The sequence below is a fragment of the Pongo pygmaeus genome, chromosome 9 (assembly GCF_028885625.2).
Source record: "Pongo pygmaeus isolate AG05252 chromosome 9, NHGRI_mPonPyg2-v2.0_pri, whole genome shotgun sequence".
NCBI classification, from domain to species: Eukaryota; Metazoa; Chordata; class Mammalia; order Primates; family Hominidae; genus Pongo; species Pongo pygmaeus.
Window position 1 is genome coordinate 31,220,445 of NC_072382.2, and position 20,403 is coordinate 31,240,847.

Consider the following 20,403-nt stretch of genomic DNA (forward strand, 5'->3'; position numbering starts at 1 on the left):
TTAAGAAAAGAATTCAAAGTAAGAAAAAAGTAAGCAAGCACATAAACATTAAGTGTTGTATCAGTCAGATGAGGGTTTGAATGAACCTAGAAATGGCTCTGCTTCTTATGAGCTATGTGACCCTGGATGAGTTAATGTACTTCGCTAACTTGAAATTTCTTATCTGTTAACTAAGGATAATACATCTGCATTTGCAGAGCTATTGTCAGAACTGAAAATACAGCAAACCTCAGGCTCAGTGCACTTGGTAGAACCCCTGATAAATGGTGGCTGAACATTTACAGATTTACACAAGAAGTAGGAAAGAACAGAATCTGGGTAACAGAAGAGAATGCCTGAGCCTCTAGGTATAAGAAGCACATGATGAGGGTGACCAATGTGGACAAGTCTGGCTGGCAGGAAAGAACAAGGGATCACAGTGTTCAACTGTGCAGCACTTACTGCAGTTCTCTTCATCGCTGCCATCGGGACAGTCCTCAAACCCATTGCACCGGAAGCGACCAATGATGCAGTGGATGCCGCTGGCACAGGGGAAGAAGGTCGGGCCACATTTCGACTTAGCCTTGGCTGCAGGAAGAAAAAGAAACAGCAAGACATCAGGAGATGTTCTCAGATGACTGCATACTCATCCCACTAACACTGAATGTGAAAATGAGTCCACTTAAGATTTATCTTAAAGTCCCTGAAGCTTTCTTCTCATTACCACCACCCACCTCAAACACCCAGCCAGATTGGACACCCACACGCCGCATTGTCTAGAGAGGAATGCTTCAAAAGTACCCAAGAGGCTAACATAGCCCCTGCACCACAGCAGGTGCCAATCAAAATGTGCTGAACGAAGCCATGAACAAAGAACAGGTAAGTAAATGGATGACGAGTAGATGAAGGTGCTGAAGCACCAATCAAAATTCATTCCCAGAATGTCAAAGGAACTGTAATCAACATTTAGTAAGTATTCACCATACTAGGCAGTGTGCTGAGAGCTTTGTGTGGATCATCTCATTTAATCCACCCAGCAATCACCCAATGGGATGATGGGCAGAAAAGAGGTAACAAAACAGAACTGAAACTGCTATGCTTACAAAGACCTCCTTGCAAGGTTGGCTCTTCCTTGGCTGGAGTCTGGGAACTTGGATTTTGGGAGACTTTGCACCACCCTAACTAACAAGAGTGGCTCGCTGTGCCTAAACTGTTTATGCAAACAGTACAACTTACACTGAACACCCCTGCTTTCCTTCCTTCTGGGAGACTATAATTTTGGTACATGCTGAACAGAGGGTGCCTACGTGATCAGCCCCTGATAAAAATTCTGGGTACTGAGTCTCCAGTGAGTGTCCCTGGTGGATAACCTTCCACATATGTTGTTACATTACAACCCATTGCTAGGGGAATTAGTGCATCCTTTGGACTCAACTGGGAGGGGACTCTTGGAAGCCTGAACCTGGTTTCCTCTGGACTTTATTCCATTCGTCTTTTACCTGTGTTGATTTTGCTTTGTATCCCTTTGCTGTAATTAATCACAGCCATGAGTATGATCATATACTGAGTTCTGTGAATCCTCCTGGCAAATCACTGAATCTGGGGTGGTCTTGGGAGTCCCAAACAAATGAGTATGGTTCTTATCACCACTTCATAAATGCGCTTTGAGAGATGAAGTGACTTGCCCAAGGTCACACAGCTGGAAAATCAAGCACCGGGTGAGGCCCAGCACGCAGATTCCAGAAGCCCTGATCTCAACCAACTCAACAGCATTGCCTCTCTCTCTGCCAGAGGCTGTCACTTTTCACAACAGAAGCCAGAATCCTGCTCCAAATAAATTCTTCCACTCATGCTGTACAAACAGTTTTAGCAGAAACTGCCGTAACTTGGGCTTGATTGAGTGTCCTGCTAAACCAAACAGCCCTGTGGGGTAATGTACTCTCCCGTTAATGGTTCTGGTGCTCTGGCTTGCCATTAAGAGATGTAAGATGAGATCTATTGCTACATCCCAGGTAGCAGGCCCTATGTAGCATCCCTCTTGTCTCCTGTCTTAGAGGCAGGACCCACGGTCCTCCAAGAAGGAATGGCCATTTCTTTGAAACAAACAGGCAATAAATTACCTCCATGTTCTTGCTGTCTGTAACATGCTGACTTTGACAACAGCCAACTCACAATCATCAGGGTTTTAAGGCCTGAAATGTTCCAGGTTTGAAAAACCCACGTGGCTTTGTTTCACCTTGGAACTTCTGTCATGGTACTGGTGTACTCTTCTCAAAGCATAAACTCAGGACAGTCCTGGGTTCAAATTCCAACTCTATTTTTTATGACTTCGGGCAAGTTTCTAAATTTTGCTGGACTTCAGTTTCCTTATTGTGGCATCCTGATAAGTAAGCAACAACAAGTAAGAGGGCCCAAGTCGGGGAGAACAATTGTTCCAAGAAATGGCTAATCACAAACCCACTGGCCCAACATCCTTTCATTAAATACCTTGTTCCACAAGTAGGCCCCTCCAGCACGACCCTATAAAACTTTCCTCCAGCCCCTGCTGCTTTGCAGATAGCCCCTTCGCTGCTGTGCTGCCTCTTGCACCTATTAAACATATTTTTGTACTTTTGCTAACAAATCTGCCTTTCTTTACCTATGACTGTCTTGGTATTCTTTTACCACCCACGACATCAGCCCCAACCAGTTGCATCCACAGCACTTATCAGTAAATTGGAGGTAACATCTACTTCCTCGGGCTCTAGTAAAGATTAAGTGAGATAATCTATACAAAACAGTATAGAGCATGGAATACAGTAGATGCTCAATTAATGGTAATGCTTATGCTATTTATCATCATCCTCATCCTCATCCTCCTCCTCCTCATCATCACTAAATTCATAGAATTTAAAAACTGATCCTTGGGCTGACAGAATTTTTTTTCTGATGACCAAAGTTTAAAAAGCTTATTATGAAAGGTCTCTATAAACTGACATGAAGTGAAGTGATTTCCAGGACATACTGATAAGTCAAAAAAGTAAAGTAGAAAAGAGTATCTATAGTACTGATGGCAGCGGTGGGCTGTTCAGAGTGGCCGCTGCCATCACACCAGCTGCAGCGAGGAAGCGTGAGCTGTGGCGGCAGGAGTGGCTGCAGGAGCAGCAGTGGCAGCAGTAGGTCCCCTGTGCCCTGCATCCCCGAGGGAGCCAACAACCCCACCCTCACACGGCCTGGTAGGATCCGCTCCCAGACCTGAAGCCTCCACCACAGTCTTAATCTCCCTCTCCGCTGTATCCCAGGGGCCTGCGAGCACCCAGCTGAAGGCATAGCTGGGACGTATGGGACTGGCCCTGGAAGTGTCAGGTTCATTTGTGTGGGGTTGACTGGTGCCGCCGTACCACCTGCACCTTGCCTGCCACCCTGGGAGCCACTGTGATGGGGCCAGGCTGAATCGTCTGCTGGTAGGGAAGCAGTGTGGTCGGTCATGGAGAGGCTGGCAGAGAGGGGCACTGAGGCAGAGCTGGGCCCAGGGCAGTGCCACACTCTAGTGTCAGCAGAAGCACGGAGCAGGCAGGAGTCCCACCCTTCTGGGCATGGCTGCAGCCACCCAAATTGCAGCTGCAGATGCAGACATCTCTGTACTCTCGGGGGGGCCCAGGAAGGGCCCCCCTTACTCTCACAGGCTCAGAGGTGTCTGCTCCAGCTCCCTGGCCTCTCCCTGCTGTCAGCACCCACTCAGATCATGGAGCAAAGTTGAGGCTGAGCCTGAGCACTGTTGCAACCCAGCCGGATGTGCGCACGCTCAGGGCAGCACTGACACACAAGCCCCCTGCCACCTCAGCTGCCTCTGGACTTTGGGTGAAGACAAACATGGAAGGAAGACCAAGGGGGTGCTGAAGACAGCTTGGCACTGCCCTGCAGGTGCCCCTTGGTACAAACCTGGGCACCATGAAAGGCAGCAGGAGGCAGACATGCTCATAGGCGGAAGGGGTAGGTCCCAGGTGAAGCCCAGTCTTCAAGCCAGGGAAGGCCTGAGGCCTGAGGGCCAGGCTGTGGGTCCCGCAGACTGGAGTGGGAACTTTTCCAGGCTGTCCATGGATTAATCGGCACACACTTCCTCCCCTCTGAGGCCCATAAAAACTCTGGACTCAGCCAGACTTGAGGAGACAACAGGACAAGCTGCAGAGAGGAGCTACCCTCTCTGCTGAGAGCTGAACACTCATCAAGACACCCTGGCTATGGAGAGGAGCTGCCCACTGTGAGTCTCCTCTGAGCTGTTCTATTACTCAATAAAGTTCCCCTTTGTCTTGCTCACCCTCCACTTGTCTGCGTACCTCATTCTTCCTGGATGCAGGACAAGAACTAGGAACTCACTGAATGGCAGGGCTGAAAGAACTATAACACAAACAGGACTGAAACATTCTGTTTGCCCACCATGTTGTGGGAGACAAGAGGAGAGAAGAAGGAAGAGCTGTGGTCCTTTGGGGAGCCCAGACCTAGGAGCACCCCCAAGCCAGGGTTGTGATACCGTCTTTAGGGCTCTGTGGTTACTGGAGTCTCCAAGCTTCTGGGCACCACACTGCATTCCCCAGTGTCAGCCATGGAAGCTGCTTATGGTATGCCTGGTCCACCTGCAGCTTTGCAGGGAGCTGGCACCCATGCCGGTGCCTGCAGCTGCCTGCCCCACCACAGCTGGCACACCTGGCTGTGCAGTGGCTGAACTCCATGCTCGCTCACACAACCCTCACTGTTCTGCAACTGGCTTGCCCTTGGCAGGTATGGGATCTAGGCTGGTAGTGGGAGCCAAGCGCAGCCTGCCAGGTCAAGTAGGCAGAGAAGCCCAGCAGGCCAGAGCAAAACCTGGGCAAAGTTGCCACTGGCCACAGAAATTTCCAGTTGGCAAAGTGATACCCCAAAGATCCTGTAATAGTACTTTGCTGCCCTCCATATAAGAAAAGAAGGGGTATAAGAAAATATACATGTATTGGCTTATCTGTGCAAAAGAAATACGGGAGGATAAACCAGAAACTAAAGAGATTGGTTATCTATAGGGGGTGAGTGGGAAAGGAGTGGAAAAACATGGGGAACTGATATCAGACAAGATAATAGGATAAGAAGGTTACACATTTCTCCGAGTATATCTATCTGACTTAACATATACTTGTGTGAATATACTGAGAGCAGTATATATCTTAGAACTGTGGTAGTATTTTATATACCCCAAAAATAAACACTGAAAATCAATCACATGTGGGGAAAACTCAAAATGAAATATAAACAATAACAAGTAAACGTAACTGTATTACTAGTAAATAACACCACCACACTGAAGGGGATGGGGAAGAAAAGAACCAGCCTAAGTAACTCAGGAAAACAGTATGTTGACTAGATTCCATAAAGCTAAAGAAAAAAAAAAAACTACAATACTGTACACTAGTTATATTTGTTTCTCCCAAGGGTATGGGTCATCAATTCTGAAACTATCTTCTGGGTGCACTAGGGTTGAACAAATATGTAAATATATTGTAAGATTTCTGTCAGAGAAAGAAGTTGCAAACAAAGAAAGTGGGAAGGCTAGGCCAGGCACGGTGGCTGACGCCTGTAATCCCAGCACTTTGGGAGGCTGAGATGGGTGGATCACGAGGTCAGGAGTTCAAGACAGCCTGGCCAAGATGGTGAAACCTCGTCTCTACTACATACACAAAAAAATTAGCCAGGCATGGTGACAGGCACCTGTAATCCCAGCCACTCAGGAGGCTGAAGCAGAGAACTGCTTGAACCCGGGAGGCAGAGGTTGCAGTGAGCTGAGACTGCGCCACTGCACTCCAGCCTGGGCAAAAGAGTGAGACTCATCTCAAAAAAAAAGACATCTTCAAAAAAAAAGTGAATCGTGAGGCTTTGGTTCATTGAAATTGAACCAAAATTTCCAATGGAAATTTGAAGGAATTGGAGGTCACCAGTATGAACCCAAGGGCTTTAAAAATTAGACAGAGAGTATGGATGGATGGATGGATGGATGGATGGATAGATGGATGGATGGACGGACGGACAGACAGACAAAAATAAATATTGACTTGTGTGTATGTATGGGATAGTGCACATACATACATTTCCTAGCTCTGTCTGCTGAGAGAGACTAGAAGCAGTACACCTCAACAGCAATAAGCACACCTAGCACCCAGATCTTGGTTCCTAAATACCATTATCCAACAAAGAGAACCAACCTCCTTGGAGAAATGGTTGATTCCAGGAAGAATATACAAACAAGATGAACCCAGAGTATCTTCTGTTGCCAGAAGTGTCAAAATAATGTAAGTAAGTGTCCAAATATCATGGGAGCATGTCAAAAGGACACAGAAGTTAACCTGAAGTTCCCAATAGCCAAAGCTAGAACCATCCAAGCAACAAAATCAACAACAGTATCAGATTATGACACAGAGAATAAAATAAATATCTGAGGCCAACAAAATAAGGATCTAGTACCTGAGACTGATACCAAAAATTGTTGAATAAGTAAGTAAAAAGGGGAGAAAGGAAAGTTCTTCCTTATTGAAGACTTCTCATTAATAAATGTAGAAGAGGTGCGGGGAACAGAAAGTCACCACGAAACAAACACTATTGTAATAACTGTTACAGGCAAGATCTGGCAATGGATGCTAAAATTAGAAAATAAACACTTGAGGAGAAACAGGATATGCACAGTGTCAAAGTATCTTCCGCAATGTTATTAATTACAAAGAGAAAAATAGTAACTTGACAGTGGAGAAACTTGGTAGATACCACCTCAGCCAAGTGACCATGGTCAACATCATCAGTAATGAGATACATCAACATACATCTTATATGAAGATACATCCCTTCATATAAGATGCTGTGTCAGGGGTCCCCAAGCCCACACAGATTCAATGATTCACTAGGCTAACTCCCAGGACTCAGCATATAATCAAAGCTAAGATTTCTTACAGTGAAAGGATAAAAAGGCCAAGGAAAAAGGTATATGAAATGAAGTCACAGGAAACCAGGCTCAAGCTTTCACAAGTGTTCTTCCAGGGTAGACACACAGGATGTGCTTAATTCCTCCAGCAACAAGTTGTTGACAACATGTGTGAAATGTCATCCACCAGGGCAGCTCATTAGAGGCTCAGTGCTCACGGTTTTTATGAGAGGCTGGTCACACAGGCATTCTCGGCACACCAAATTTCCAGACTTCCAGCAGAAAAACAGCATCAACTACACTGTCTGCACAGCCAGTTTAGGCACAGTGAGCCACCATTAACAGTCAGGTAATGGGAAACCTACTGAAATTGAGGTTCCCGGATGCCAGCCAAGGACCAATGTTCCAAGCAGACTTTTCAAAGGGCAGCAGTCAGGCCTGCTGTGTTAATGCTTTTTCTGCACAGATGGGCATTTTAGCTTCTGCCGGGAAAGTCTACAGTAACAGAAAAGCAGAGGAGTTCCATTTTCCAGGGTCAGGTTTGCCCCTCTGCCAGCTCTCCAGCCATCGTGTCCTGCCAGACAGGTTCAAGCTTCTGACACATGGTCCTTGATCAGCCACTCTTGTTCTGGTCACCTTTTGAGGGATCAGGGAAGAACGCTTACAGGCTTTGCCATCTACGCTGACAGTGTTTCCTCATAAGCCTCAGCACATCACTCCTCTACTAAGAAGGTCACTGCCTTCCCGTTACTTTAGAATAAAACCTAGAGTCATCATGCTGCTCTCCAATTCCAGGCTTTCTCATGAAGGCCATGAAGATCTTCCCATCTTGGAAATCAAACTACACAGATTTCTTTGTTCCTTCTCAAGCCCAGCCAGCATTTTCCCACCTCAGGGCCTTTGCACTCTCTGTTCCCACTGCCTGGAATGTCTTTTTCCCAGGGCTCAGCACGGCTCACTCCTCCATCTTACTCAGTCTCTTGAATCATTGCACTATCTGCAGTAGAACCTACGCTCCCACCCTTAGTCGCTCTAACCCTCAGCCTTCTATTCTTTCCCCTCACAGGACACATCACTACTTGATCTCATCAGTTTTGTATTAAGCTGTTTGGCTAACGCCCCTGCCTTCCAGTCTCCAAGAACGTACACTCATTTGCATACTTTCATTTACCATTTTTAAAGGAGCTGCACCGTACAGTGCCTACACCATGTGCCTCATAAATATTTGCATAATGTCCAAATGAACCTATAAAAGGAAAGAGTGAGGCTGGAGAACATGGCTAGCATTTTCTGAATGCTTAGTATGAGCTAAGCACTGTGCTCTGTTTCACAGATATCTTTAAGTTCTCACACACACAAAAAAAACATTTTACAGATAAGAAAACTGAGGTCCAGAAGTGAAGTAACTTGACACTGCTAATAAACAAAATCAAGGTTCAAATCTTTCCCTTGGCACAGCTGCTCTGCCGCCTCCTTAGATTTCTCTAAGGACCGGCCCAGCTCCAGAGGACTAGGTTTTATGGGAGAAAGAGAAAAGAGTGAAAATATGAATAATTATAAATGAATTAGCCATCATTCAATTAACCGGCTCTTTGGCCCTGCCCTTGCACCCTTTTCAGGAATTACTAATGAGACTTCCTGCCTGGTCAGCATGCTCAGTTGCTGTTTATGTCAGGGAAGCCTGTCCTGTTATGATTTACATTTGCATCATCACACGCCTGCAAAGCAGATCACAGGCAACCAGCCGAGTGCCTGGCAGGGGCAGAGAGAAGCCTATCCCAGACAACAGCTGTCAGCTGCTCCCTGCCTGCATGACTTGCTACAGGGCTGTGGGGAAGGGGGGTCCTGGGCAAGGCCCCGACTGTCCCTCTCTCACCCGCCATTTCCACAAAGGGGAGATTTCCTCACAGAACTCAGCAGCGCCCAACAGAAGGCGAAAGACTGACCCTGCCTGTCTTTAAAGTAGCCCTGACAAAGGCAGACAGGGTGACTCTGTTCCATTGAATACTTGAATTCACCACTTTTCAAGGATCTGGTCCACAAACTTTTCAAAGCGGCAGCTTTCATTAGCAGGAAGATGGGGACCAAGGGTCTCCTGTGGGTTGGGTTTATTTCCTGATCTAAGTCCTCTCCCCACTTTTTAGAGCGAGCCTACTTCCCCACAGTCCTGGAATTCACAGACCCGCAAAATAAAAAATAAAAAACTAGGTAAGAGTAGAGGAAACACTAACACAATTGCCAACTTTTTATTTTACACAAAGACTTACAAAAACACCCGCAATGAGCTCTACTTACTAATGCCCTAAATAAACAGCTGCCTTAGCATCCAAAATGCAGGAAGGCAAAGTCTCAGAGTAAAGAACTCTCTACCCTGAAAGGGCAGAAACTTTATAGCTACATGTTCACTAGATGTCCTTATTTTTCCCATTTCACCAGAGGCCAGTGATAACCAGGTCATAAATCAGAGACAGTCCTGGGACCAATATTTGGGGTCCATGTGAGAACTAGAGGGGGCCGGGAGGCATTCTAGTGTCTCCAGGTTGTGATATCCTAAGGACAAAGACTCGTAACAACTGGGGCACGCAGGCAGTCCACATACGTGCACTCACTAACCAATTCTCATGTTCCACAGATGAGAAAACTGAGGCTCAAAGAGGCAACTGGACTTGCCCAAAGTCACATAGCTATTTAGGGTCAGACTGGTCTACAGTCCAGTTCTTCTGCTCTTGAGTCCAGCTTCTTTTAACTACACTACACTTTAGGCAGGGTACCCTACAGCCATACCTGATCAAACCCCTCATCTGGGACAGGTACAGGAGAGACTCCCAAGAAAAAGCCCCTCTCCCACAGGAGCAGAACTTTCCAGGCCTTGTATAGAAGGCTCTTCCCCAGACTTCATGTGTGTAGCTCCCAATCTGCCTGGGAAGGGCTCAGGGCTGCTCAAGGTCCTGGAGGATGATGGAAACTTCAGCGTGGGCTTGCTGTCTCTGGCCACCTCCCCAGATTCTTCCCAGGCAGCAATCACACAAAAGAGCTGGACAGAGGCTGCAATGTGGAAGCCTCTCTGTTCCACCAGAACAGCCATGAAGTCAGCTAATCAGACCTGCTGCATCTCTCAGACTATGGCAACAGCTCCTGCTGTAGCTGTGGGTCTCCAGGATCTCTCTTCTAGACCTCTGTGGTTGGCCAAATGAGCAACAGCTACTCACCTTCAACCCCTGCTCACCTCCCACTCCTGCCCCAGGATCCTGCCAGTATGTGGCTGAGAGAGCCCAACGAACAAGGAGCTGTTCCACAATATCACCACCCTTGCTTTTATAAACACAAGACACAGGTCACTGTGAAAAAGTCAAACCATGGAGAAACATACAAAGACAGATGTAAAATTTATAACAAATTGCCACCACGTGGGGAAGTATACTGTGGACATTTTGGTAAACATGCTCTTACAGCGTGGTCTCAAAAACCAGTGTGTGCAAATGGATTGCCCCAGGACCTTGTTAAAATGCAGTGGGTCTCGGGTGGAGCCTGGGATCCTGCATTCCTAACAAGCTCCCAGGCAATGCTGCTGGCTCCAGGTACCACACTTCCAATAGCAAAGGGCCACTGTCTTGTTCACTGTGTATCTCCAATGCCCAGAGAAGTGCCAGGCACACAGACTACTCAATAATTACTGACTGAATTAACAGGCAGAAATCCGAGCATGCAATTTTACTTAAATGCACCCTTAAAATATATGCTATTCTAAAACCTGTTTTTGCTACATAATATATTGTGACATCTTTTCTTGTCAATAACTACTGGTACACATCACCATTTTTAATGGCTAAGGGTAACTCTACTGTGTCTATGTACCCATAAATCCCATTACTGATGGACATTTGGGGTGTTTTCAATAAACAATGCACAGCCAGATATATATATTATTTTTCCCACTTGTATATAATCTCGTGAAGGTATAACTGCTAGGTCAAAGGATATGCATGTTTTACATTTTGGTATCCTTTTGACTGTTGACTGCCTCCTCCCTGAGGAACTGGTATTGTCTTCTGGCCACAGATGGCTATGAGAAAAGCCTCCAGCCTAGGATTGTCTGCGATGGGCTGATTCTCTCATGTTGGCAATGACGCTCCTAGAAGCCCAAAGGCTGAGAGCATCCCATGGTTCCTCTGTATTTTTGTTAAGTTGCTCCTTAACTGCTGCTGCGCTCTATTATTCTCCATCCATCTCTGTCTCTTTTCATTTTAACATCTGTGTATTTCATTATTCTGCAGAGTAGGGGACATTCCTGTCTGGTCAAGGAAACCATGACTCTTCTTTTTATCATTCTAAATTTGCACCGGGTACAGGGCATCAATCTTTGCTGGAATTGGTTTCCCTGGGTTGCCGGAATCATGGGAAAATGCAGTGTCCTCCTTCTGGGAGATGCTCCTTGAGTTGACTTTCCTGGGCTACATGGTCTCCTTTGACTAAGGACCCTGACAAAGGGCAAGGGCAGGCTCTCACTCTTAGGACTGTCCTACTTGCCAGTATTTCTCCAGAATTCCCCATCCTCTGGGGCAGTGTCGCAGAGAACAAGTCAGTGATCCACCTGCAGCAGGATCCCCAGGGACGCTTGTGAATATGCAGATTCCTGAGTCTCTCCCCTAGGGGAATCTGCATTTTTACTAAGCACACTAAGGATCCCAATGGGCACTAAAATGTGAACATCCTACTCTGACCGATTCTACCACCTTCTTATACCCACAGAGCAAATGGCCTCATCATTCCTTTCTTCCTGATGTTATTGCTGCTCCAAGAATCACGGCTACACAGCCAATGTGGGACCTACTCTGGCCATGACTCCTTCAAGCCAAGTCTAATACACCCCAGAAAGAGGAGTTACCATGAGATGAATATCCACAAGGAAACAACTGGCCTCTTTATGATCTTTCCGCCTTTCAACACTGCTCTCTTCTTCCCCTTTTGTGTGCAAGATACAAATTCTGCTTCACACACAAAAGCTGTGGGCTCATACACAAATGGTTGTTGTTTAAGCAAAAAGGCCCTTTTTAGAGCTTTGAAACTTACTCAGTTCTGTCTATTTTGTAAGGATTTACATTTACCTGTGCCCAGCAGAAAATAGGATTAAAGAGGCAATAAATAATCTGCCCCGTTTGGCCAATATCAGAATACTCCTAAGCATTCTATTACCTGTCTGGTGCTGAGTCAGTGGTGTGGGGATTCAAAAGCGAAGCTGACAGGCTCTCTCTGTGATAGTGGAAGACAGAGACAGGTAAAGGAGCCTCTGCATGTAATGCAAATAGTGCCCTGATGGGGGAGCTATAGGATGCTTAATCCCAAACTAGGGAGGAGGCTGACATCAGAACAGGCTTCTCAGGGGAAGGTCGGTTTCAGCTGAGGTCGGCCACGGTCTAGGCGGAAAAGCAATGTAATATTTACAGCGTGAGGCCTTACTCATTCCGTTTTTCATTCCACTAATATTAATTCACAAACTCTGTGTCGCACCTGCAAACAATGAGAATACATAGAAGACACCTAGGCCACATTTGAAATTTTAGTGTTTGTGAAATTGTGGAATCAAAGATATTCCAAGCTGCCTGTGTAAAGGCCTGGAGGCAGAACAATGTGGTAAAGGAGGAACTGAAAGGAGGTCAGTATGAACATGCTTCTCATATCCGTAAAAGTACCTAGTATCTTTTCATTAATTAAAAAAATTAAAAGTCCTATTTCTCATAAAAAAAAATGTGCTATGAACCAGTTACAATTCAGCTCACTGTAAAGATGTGAGAATGACAAGGGCTAATCAAAAGTATATGTTAGAAAAGAAAGTCTAAAATTTACATAATTTGAATCAACATGCACAGCTCCTCAAAGTGAAAACCGACATGTGGCCATTGCTAGCTAAACACTGCAAAAAGTGGTCGATCTGATGTTGCTGCTATTAATATATTCGGTCCTCTAGCTCATTTGGTAAAAGGTCAAACTGGTTCCTTTTAAAATGACTTCATGGTTGGGGACAAGAAAGCAAAGAAAGCCTTGTAAAAATAACTGACTTCTAAAAAATAATCTGCCTGGATTCTCCAGGAAATCTGGGGGCTAAACGGGGAGAGCTCCTTTATTGTGGTCCCAAGGCAGATGACAGACAGCCCAGAAAGCAAACTCACTCCTGGAATTCTAGCCTTTGCAAAACGTATGGCTTGAGCAAAAAGCCCTTTGCTTGTTGCAACAGTTGAGCTCCACATGACTACTGGGGTAGACTCCAAGTTTTATTGATCAGATATTGCAATGTATTATTTCTTCCTAAAATAACATATTGGCTGTTTCAGACGTACGCACTGGGGAGTGAAAGAGCAACAGACCATACGCTAACTGGAATATAAATACAGAAAGAAGGTATCCAGTTGAAACATCTTTGCCAGAAGATTCTCTCATAGAAAATTCTTTCCAAAACTCTTCTCTTTTATGCTGAGAAGAGGAGGTCTACAGCCTAGGGTTAAGAGGTCAGAAGGCCTCAGAGTTAAGAAGCATCCAGGTTTCTGGGCCGGGCGCGGTGGCTCACGCCTGTAATCCCAGCACTTCGGGAGGCCGAGGCGGGTAGATCACGAAATCAGGAGATCGAGACCATCCTGGCTAACACGGTGAAACCCCATCTCTATTAAAAAGACAAAAAATTAGCCAGGTGTGGTGGCATAAGCCTGTAGTCCCAGCTACTAGGGAGGTTGAGGCAGGAGAATCGCTTGAACCCAAGAAGCGGGGATTGCAGTGAGCTGAGATTGCACCACTGCACTCCAGCCTGGGCGACAGAGTGAGACTGTCAAAAAAGAAAAGAAAAGAAGCATCCAGGTTTCCACCTCAGTTCCACCACGTAATCACTGAGATCTTGGATGAATCACTTAACTTCCCTCAGCCTCAGCATCCCCATCTGTAAAAGGAAGATAAAGATGGTATAGAACTCCTGAGCTGCTGTGAAAATAAAATGAGATTTTGCATGTAGAGAATACAGCAAAATGCTTGCTATCTGGTAGAGATTCAGTAATGCCCTCCCCTCCCTAACATGGTTCATGGTTCTACAAATTGCTTTTCACATAGACGGCTAGTCCTGAGAAAAATGACGTGGAAATCAATGTAATGTTTAGACAGTCTAAGGCTTTGCTCTTTCAGTTATTCATTCCACCAACATTAATTCTCAAACTCACTTTATGCCACACACAGAACCAAGTATGGGGGCTGCAAAGAGAAGAGAACGATTCCTGCTAGCAAGAGGCCCTTAGCTAAAAAAAACACCTGGCCAAGAGAAAGAGAAAGAAAAAGAGACAATAAACATGATTGCAATGAGATGTGGTAAGTGCAACATAAGCTGTATCAACATTTGCCTTTCAACAGTTAATTATGGCTAGGTGTGGTGGCTCACACATGTAATCCCAGCACTTTGGGAGGCCAAGACGAGTGGATTGCTTGAACTCAGAGTTCAAGACCAGCCTGAGCAACATGGTGAAACCTTATCTCTACAAAAAAATACAAAAAAAAATTTAGCCAGGCACACGCCTGTAGTCCCAGCTACTCTGGAGGCTGGGGTGGGAGGATTGCTTCAGCCCAGGAGGCAGAGGCTGCAGTGAGCGGAGATTGCACCAATGCACTCTAGCCTGGGTGACAGAGCAAGATCCTGTCTCAAAAAAAAGTTAATTACAGCAGTTAAGCAGTTAGATGTCAGCCTGCCTGGGTTCAAATGTTGTCTCTACCACTTACTGGCCATATGATTTATGGTAAGTTGGTTAGCCGCTCTGTGCCTCAATTTCCTTATCAGGAAATGGAGATATGAACACTACCAACCTCGCTCAGTTGTTGTGGGGATTAAATAAGACAATGTAATAATTACTTGGCACTTTTTCTGGAACAAAGTATTAGCTATGATAGTTAACACTATATTTGCTATTGTTTTATACATTACATCTTATTATTTGACATTACACTACAAAATATAGTATTATAAAATATAAAATGTAGTATTATGTAGTATTGAGTGTTACAGATTATCAGCAATATTATACAGTATTAGCTATTATTACTATTCTCATTTATTATCATTTCAGACACTTTCTGCCCAGCAATGGATGCTTAATTAATATGTGGGGAATGGCCAGAATGCAAAAGGAACTCAGAAAGAGTGGGACCCACTCAGCCTGGGGAAGCCAGGGAGTACTTCGTAAACCCGTGCTATTTTAGTTGGGTATGAAAGATTATTAGGAGTGTGTTAGTGAAAAAAAAGAGGGAAGGACACTCCAGGCAAGAGGAATGGCATGAACTAAAGCTCAGAGTTGAAACAGGTTATGGCTTGTACAGAAATCTGGGAGAAGTTAGGGCACCTGGGACATGGGCTATGCGGCAGGAGATGCATCTGGGAGCAAGGCAGACAGGAGTCTGGAATTATCCTGGAAGCCAACAGACATCTTTCTAAAGGAAAGTGATGTGTCAGATTTGTTTTTTCTGAAGAAACTTTTTATATGAACTCACAAAGATCTCATGAGGCTATTGGAAGTCAAGGAAATCTCCTCATCCCCCCAAAAGCCTGAGGGAGCAGAAGAGACAAGCGCATAATATTCTTTGTACTTTTAGAAAGAAAGACACTATAAACCATAACAGAATTCAAAGTGGCTATCACTGACCTTTAAATTTTATTATGAAGAATGACAGGGGAAAAAAAGGCAAAATTTCCACCAAACAAGTTTGGGATTAGGAAATTATAATGTAAAGAGGTTTTTAAAGGTTATTTATTTTGGCTATTTGTAATGCACACACATATGTGGATAAAGAGGTCTTTGTGTGCATATACATTGGAATGAAAATTCTAGAGAATTTATAAGCAGGAAACTAAGATATTCCCAACCGCTGCTTCTACAGACAAATCTTGAGGGGTGAGGAAAGATCTAAAAAGATAATAAATAAATGTGGGTTAGGTAACTGAGCCTCTGGAGGCTTTTCACTACTGGGTGGAAAAACTTCCTGACAGTGGATCCGAGTTCCTGGGATTAAGACCAGATGTGGGCACAGAGATTCAGGGAGAACAGAATAGTTTCCACCTAAAAAAAAAAGAGTATTTCAGTAAAGGTATCATCCAACCGCATGAAAGGTGATATCTAAGGGATGACTCCTAACAAGCGGTAGAAAAAAAGTGAGACCAAAAAAAGAAAATGAGTGAAGAGTGTAAGAATCACAGACAGTTTTCAAGTTTGAATGAACTCAAAGAGGACTCCATTCTAGACCCTTTTCCATCTCACTTAGGCAAGGAGGGTTATCTTTGCCAAAAGAAGAAGGGTTTACTTTTCAGAGCCTCCACCCTCTCCCATCCCCCTGGCTCCTGGCAAACCTTGAGGTTTTCCTTCTTCAAACATCCTCGCTTCCGTGGCATATTCTTTGCCTTCGGACTCCAAAGAGGAAGCTCATTTCTGATGAGCTCTCTAGAGGCATCTCTGAAAGGTTTTCTTGGCCCTCCCCACACGATCCACATAAACAGCAGAACCCTAAAACTCAGGTTTTGTCTCAAAACACCTGCAAAGGGCAGATATAAAGGCCTACAATGTGAAGATAAGCCACTGTAACACCCACGGAAACTCAGATACATCAGAGGTGAGTGTGTCAACAGGGCAAAGAGGGAGGGAGGCTCCTCCAGGCTGTTCCCACAGCCTGCACAAGAAAACATTCTCTGTGTCATGATGTAACTTGAAAACAACTCTTTTGGGAAAATAGTACATTAACGCACCACAAGTCTTGCTCTAGGAAAGGCATCCTGAAATTTCTATAATGCCTTCTACATCAGTCACAGGAATCAGAAAATCCCATGGCTATCATCTCTTGGTAGTTATGAGCTAACTTTAACAACAAAATACTGATCCTCAGCTTCTAATTTATCCATAAAAGCAGTGCCTTCAATCCTGGCTGCATATTAGAATAGCCTGGGAGGATCAAAAAATATTTGAAATCAGGAGAGTATAAGTGGCTATACTAATATCAGACAAAATCGAATTTAAGACAAAAAAAAAGTTCAGTTCCTAGAGTCAAAGTAGAACTTTATGATAAAATAGCCAATATGTCTTCTATCAGGAAGACATAATTACATGTACTTAAAAACAGAGCCCCAAGATACTTGAAGCAAAAACTGACAGAATTAAAGGGAGAAATAGTCAGTTAAACAACGATAGAAACTTCAGTACTCCATCTTCAATAATGGATAGAATAACTAGGCTGAAGATCAGCAAGAAAATAGAAGGCATGAACACCACCACAAAGTGGACCTAATAGATGTCTACAGGACACGCTACCCAACAACCACAGAACACATTCTTCCCAAGTATACATTCTCCAGGACAGACCAAATGTTAGGACATAAAACAAACCTCAATACAGTTAAAAGGAATGCAATCATATAACATATGTTCTCCAACCACAATGGAATGAAATTAGAAATCAACAACAGAAGGAAATTTGTGAAACTCACAAGTATGTGGAAATTAACACACTCCTAAATAACCAATGGGTCAGAAGATAAAAAATAAAATTAAAAAATAATTTGAGATGAATGAAAACAAAAGCATAACATACCAAAACAAGGCTGAGAGTGAAAGTTATAGCTGTAAATGCCTACATTAGAAAACAAGAACGATTTCATACTCACACACAAAAAAACTATTAGAACTAGCCGAGAGTGGTAGCTCATGCCTGTAATCCCAGCACTTTGGGAGGCTAAGAAGGGCAGATCACTTGAGCCCAGGAGCTGGAGACCAGCCTGGGCAACATGGCAAAACCCCGTCTCTACAAAAAAAAAAAAAAAAAAATTAATTAGCCAGGTGTGGTGGCCTGCACCTGTAGTCCAGCTATTTGGGAGACTGAGGCAGGATTATCACTTGAGCCTGGGAGGTCAAGGCTGCAGTGATCTGTGATCACACCACTGCACTCCTGCACTCTAGCCTGGGCAACAGAGTGAGATCCTGTCTCAAAAAAAAAAAAAAACTATTAGAACTAACAAACAAGTTTAGCAAGGTTGCAGGAGACAAGGTGGATATACCAAAATCAATTGTATTTGTATACACTAGCAATCAACAATCCAAAAATGAAATTATGAAAACAATTCCATTTCCAATAGTATCAAAAAGAATAAAATGCTTAGGAATAATTTTAATAAAAGAAATGTAAGACTTGTACACTGAAAACTACAAAATATCACTGAAATAAAGAAGACCTAAGTAAACAGAAAGCCAACCCATGTTCAAAAATTGAAAGCTTTAAAATTTAAAATTGGTTAAGATGGCAATACTCCCCAAATTGATCCACAGAGTCTATGGAACCCTTATACTAAAATCTCAGCTAGCTTCTTGGCACAATGGACAAGCTGATCATAAATTCATATGAAAATTCAAGGGACTCTAAATAGCCAAAACCATATTGAAAAAGAAGAACAAAATGAGAGGACTAACACTTCTCAATTTAAAAATGTACTACACAAAGCTACAGTAATCAAGACACTGTGGTTATTGGCATAAGGGTACACATATGGATCAATAAAATAAAATTGAGTGTCTAGAAATAAACCTTTACTTTTCTAGTCAATTGATTTTTGACAAGAGTGCCAAGAAAATTCACTGGATAGTCTTTTCAACAAATGGCTGAAACAATTGGAAATTCACATATGAAAGAACGAAACTGGACTCCTATATTCCATATAACGGAATTAAGTACTGATACATGATACAACACAGATGAACCTTGAAAACATTATTCTAAGTCAAAGAAGCTACATACAAAAGGCCACATATTGTATGATTCCATTATATGAAATGTCCAGAATAGGCAAATCTGTAGAGACAAAAAGTGGATTAGTGGTTCCCAGGGACTAGGAGAGGGAAGAATGGGGAATGACTGCTAATGGGTACATGGTTTCTTCTTGGGGTGATTAAAATGTTCTAAAATTAGATAGTAGCAATAAATTGCACAGCTCTCTGAACATAACCAAATAAAGAACAAAATTTTCTGGTAAATCCTAAGATCTAAGAAGACTGGTGACATCAGAAATGAAAGAGTTGCTTTTTTCCAGGAAAGTCCTAATTAGCCAAATTCCTCCCCAGGCAAAGTTAGGCAATACTGGGGGATGTAGTGGGGTGGGGGTGGATGACCCTTCTGGTCTTAAAGTTTGAAGTTTACATTTGTTTTACGTCAGTTCCTTCCTCAGGGAAGGACTTTCAGGCCTCTCAAAAAAGTATCAAAGAGCTGAAACTCACCATATCACCACATCCAGACAATGAAATGCAGAGACCCTCTATTCATCATAATCGTTTCCTTGCCCTTTCCCAGTTCCTGTTTTCTTACACATTGTTACATTTCTTCCCTGCTATACAAAGCTAGTTTTAGTGGGTCAACGTATTAGTCCCTTCTAATAAAGATACACCTAAAGACATACCCAAGACTGGGTAATTTATAAAGGAAAGAGGTTTAATTCACTCACAGTTCAGCATGGCTGGGGAGGCCTCAGGAAACTTACAATCGTGGTGGAAGGGTAAGCAAACGTGCTTCTTTACATGGCGGCAGCGCGAAGTGCCGAGGCAAATGAGGGAAAAGCCCCTTATAAAACCATCAGATTTCATGAGAACTCACTCACTGTCACGAGAACAGCATGAAGGTAACCACACTCATGATTAAATCACCTCCCACCAGATCCCTCCCGTGACACATGGGGATTATGGGAACTACAATTCAAGATGAGATTTGGATGGGGACACAGCCAAACCATATCAGTCAGGGAGATGGATTTGAGACTGACTGAGCTCCCATCTCCTAAGCTGCAGCACCTGATTAAAGGCTTCTTCCTTAGCAATAATCATCGTGTCAGTGATTGGCTTTCTGTGTGTCGAGTAGCAGGACCTAGACTGAACCCCTGGTGTTTCAGTAACAAAAAGAAAGACTTACCTGGCCCCAAAATGTCAATACTTTTGAGGTTGAAGAACCAACCCTGTACTAGGAAAAGGTGAATACTCTTGGATTTTTTGCCTTTTCAGCTTTACAGAAACTCTATATTCTATATCACATGGGCTATAGCCCATATTAATGGTTAAGACTATAAAGTTATTTTTATAACAAATCAAACAGACATGGATTCAAACCCTGGATCTACGCCTTACCAGAACTGTGACCTTGGACCTAACTGCCCTGGGCTTCTCCTCTCTCATCTGTAAAATGGAAGATGAAACTGACCTTACAGGGTAGTTGGGAGGATTACATGAGAAGACGCCTGTCTAAGGCTAAGAGTTTTTATTACTATAACTACTGTTTTGTTTTTTTTTAAGTTCCCAAAGTGGCTTGGTATCAGAAAATGGGTGACTGGGTCACCTAAAAATAGGGCTATTTTATCCAGTAACAATTAATATGCAAACTGGCAAATTTTATGAGCTAATAAGCAATTGAAACATACAGTTGATATTCCTCACTACTACATTATAATCTAGCTAAAGAGAGACTTA

At 43.8% G+C, this 20,403-nt stretch overlaps 1 protein-coding gene across 4 annotated transcripts in view; it reads right to left on the minus strand.

Annotated features, from left to right (window-relative positions):
• LDLRAD3 (low density lipoprotein receptor class A domain containing 3) overlaps positions 1 to 20,403 on the minus strand; it is a 287,881-nt gene that overhangs the window by 148,033 nt on the left and 119,445 nt on the right. For all 4 annotated transcript variants that reach the window (XM_054439920.2, XM_063671005.1, XM_063671003.1 and 1 more), the window contains one exon: positions 442 to 567. In XM_054439920.2, coding sequence (XP_054295895.1) covers positions 442 to 567 — 126 coding nt within the window. The remainder of the gene's footprint in view (positions 1 to 441; positions 568 to 20,403) is intronic.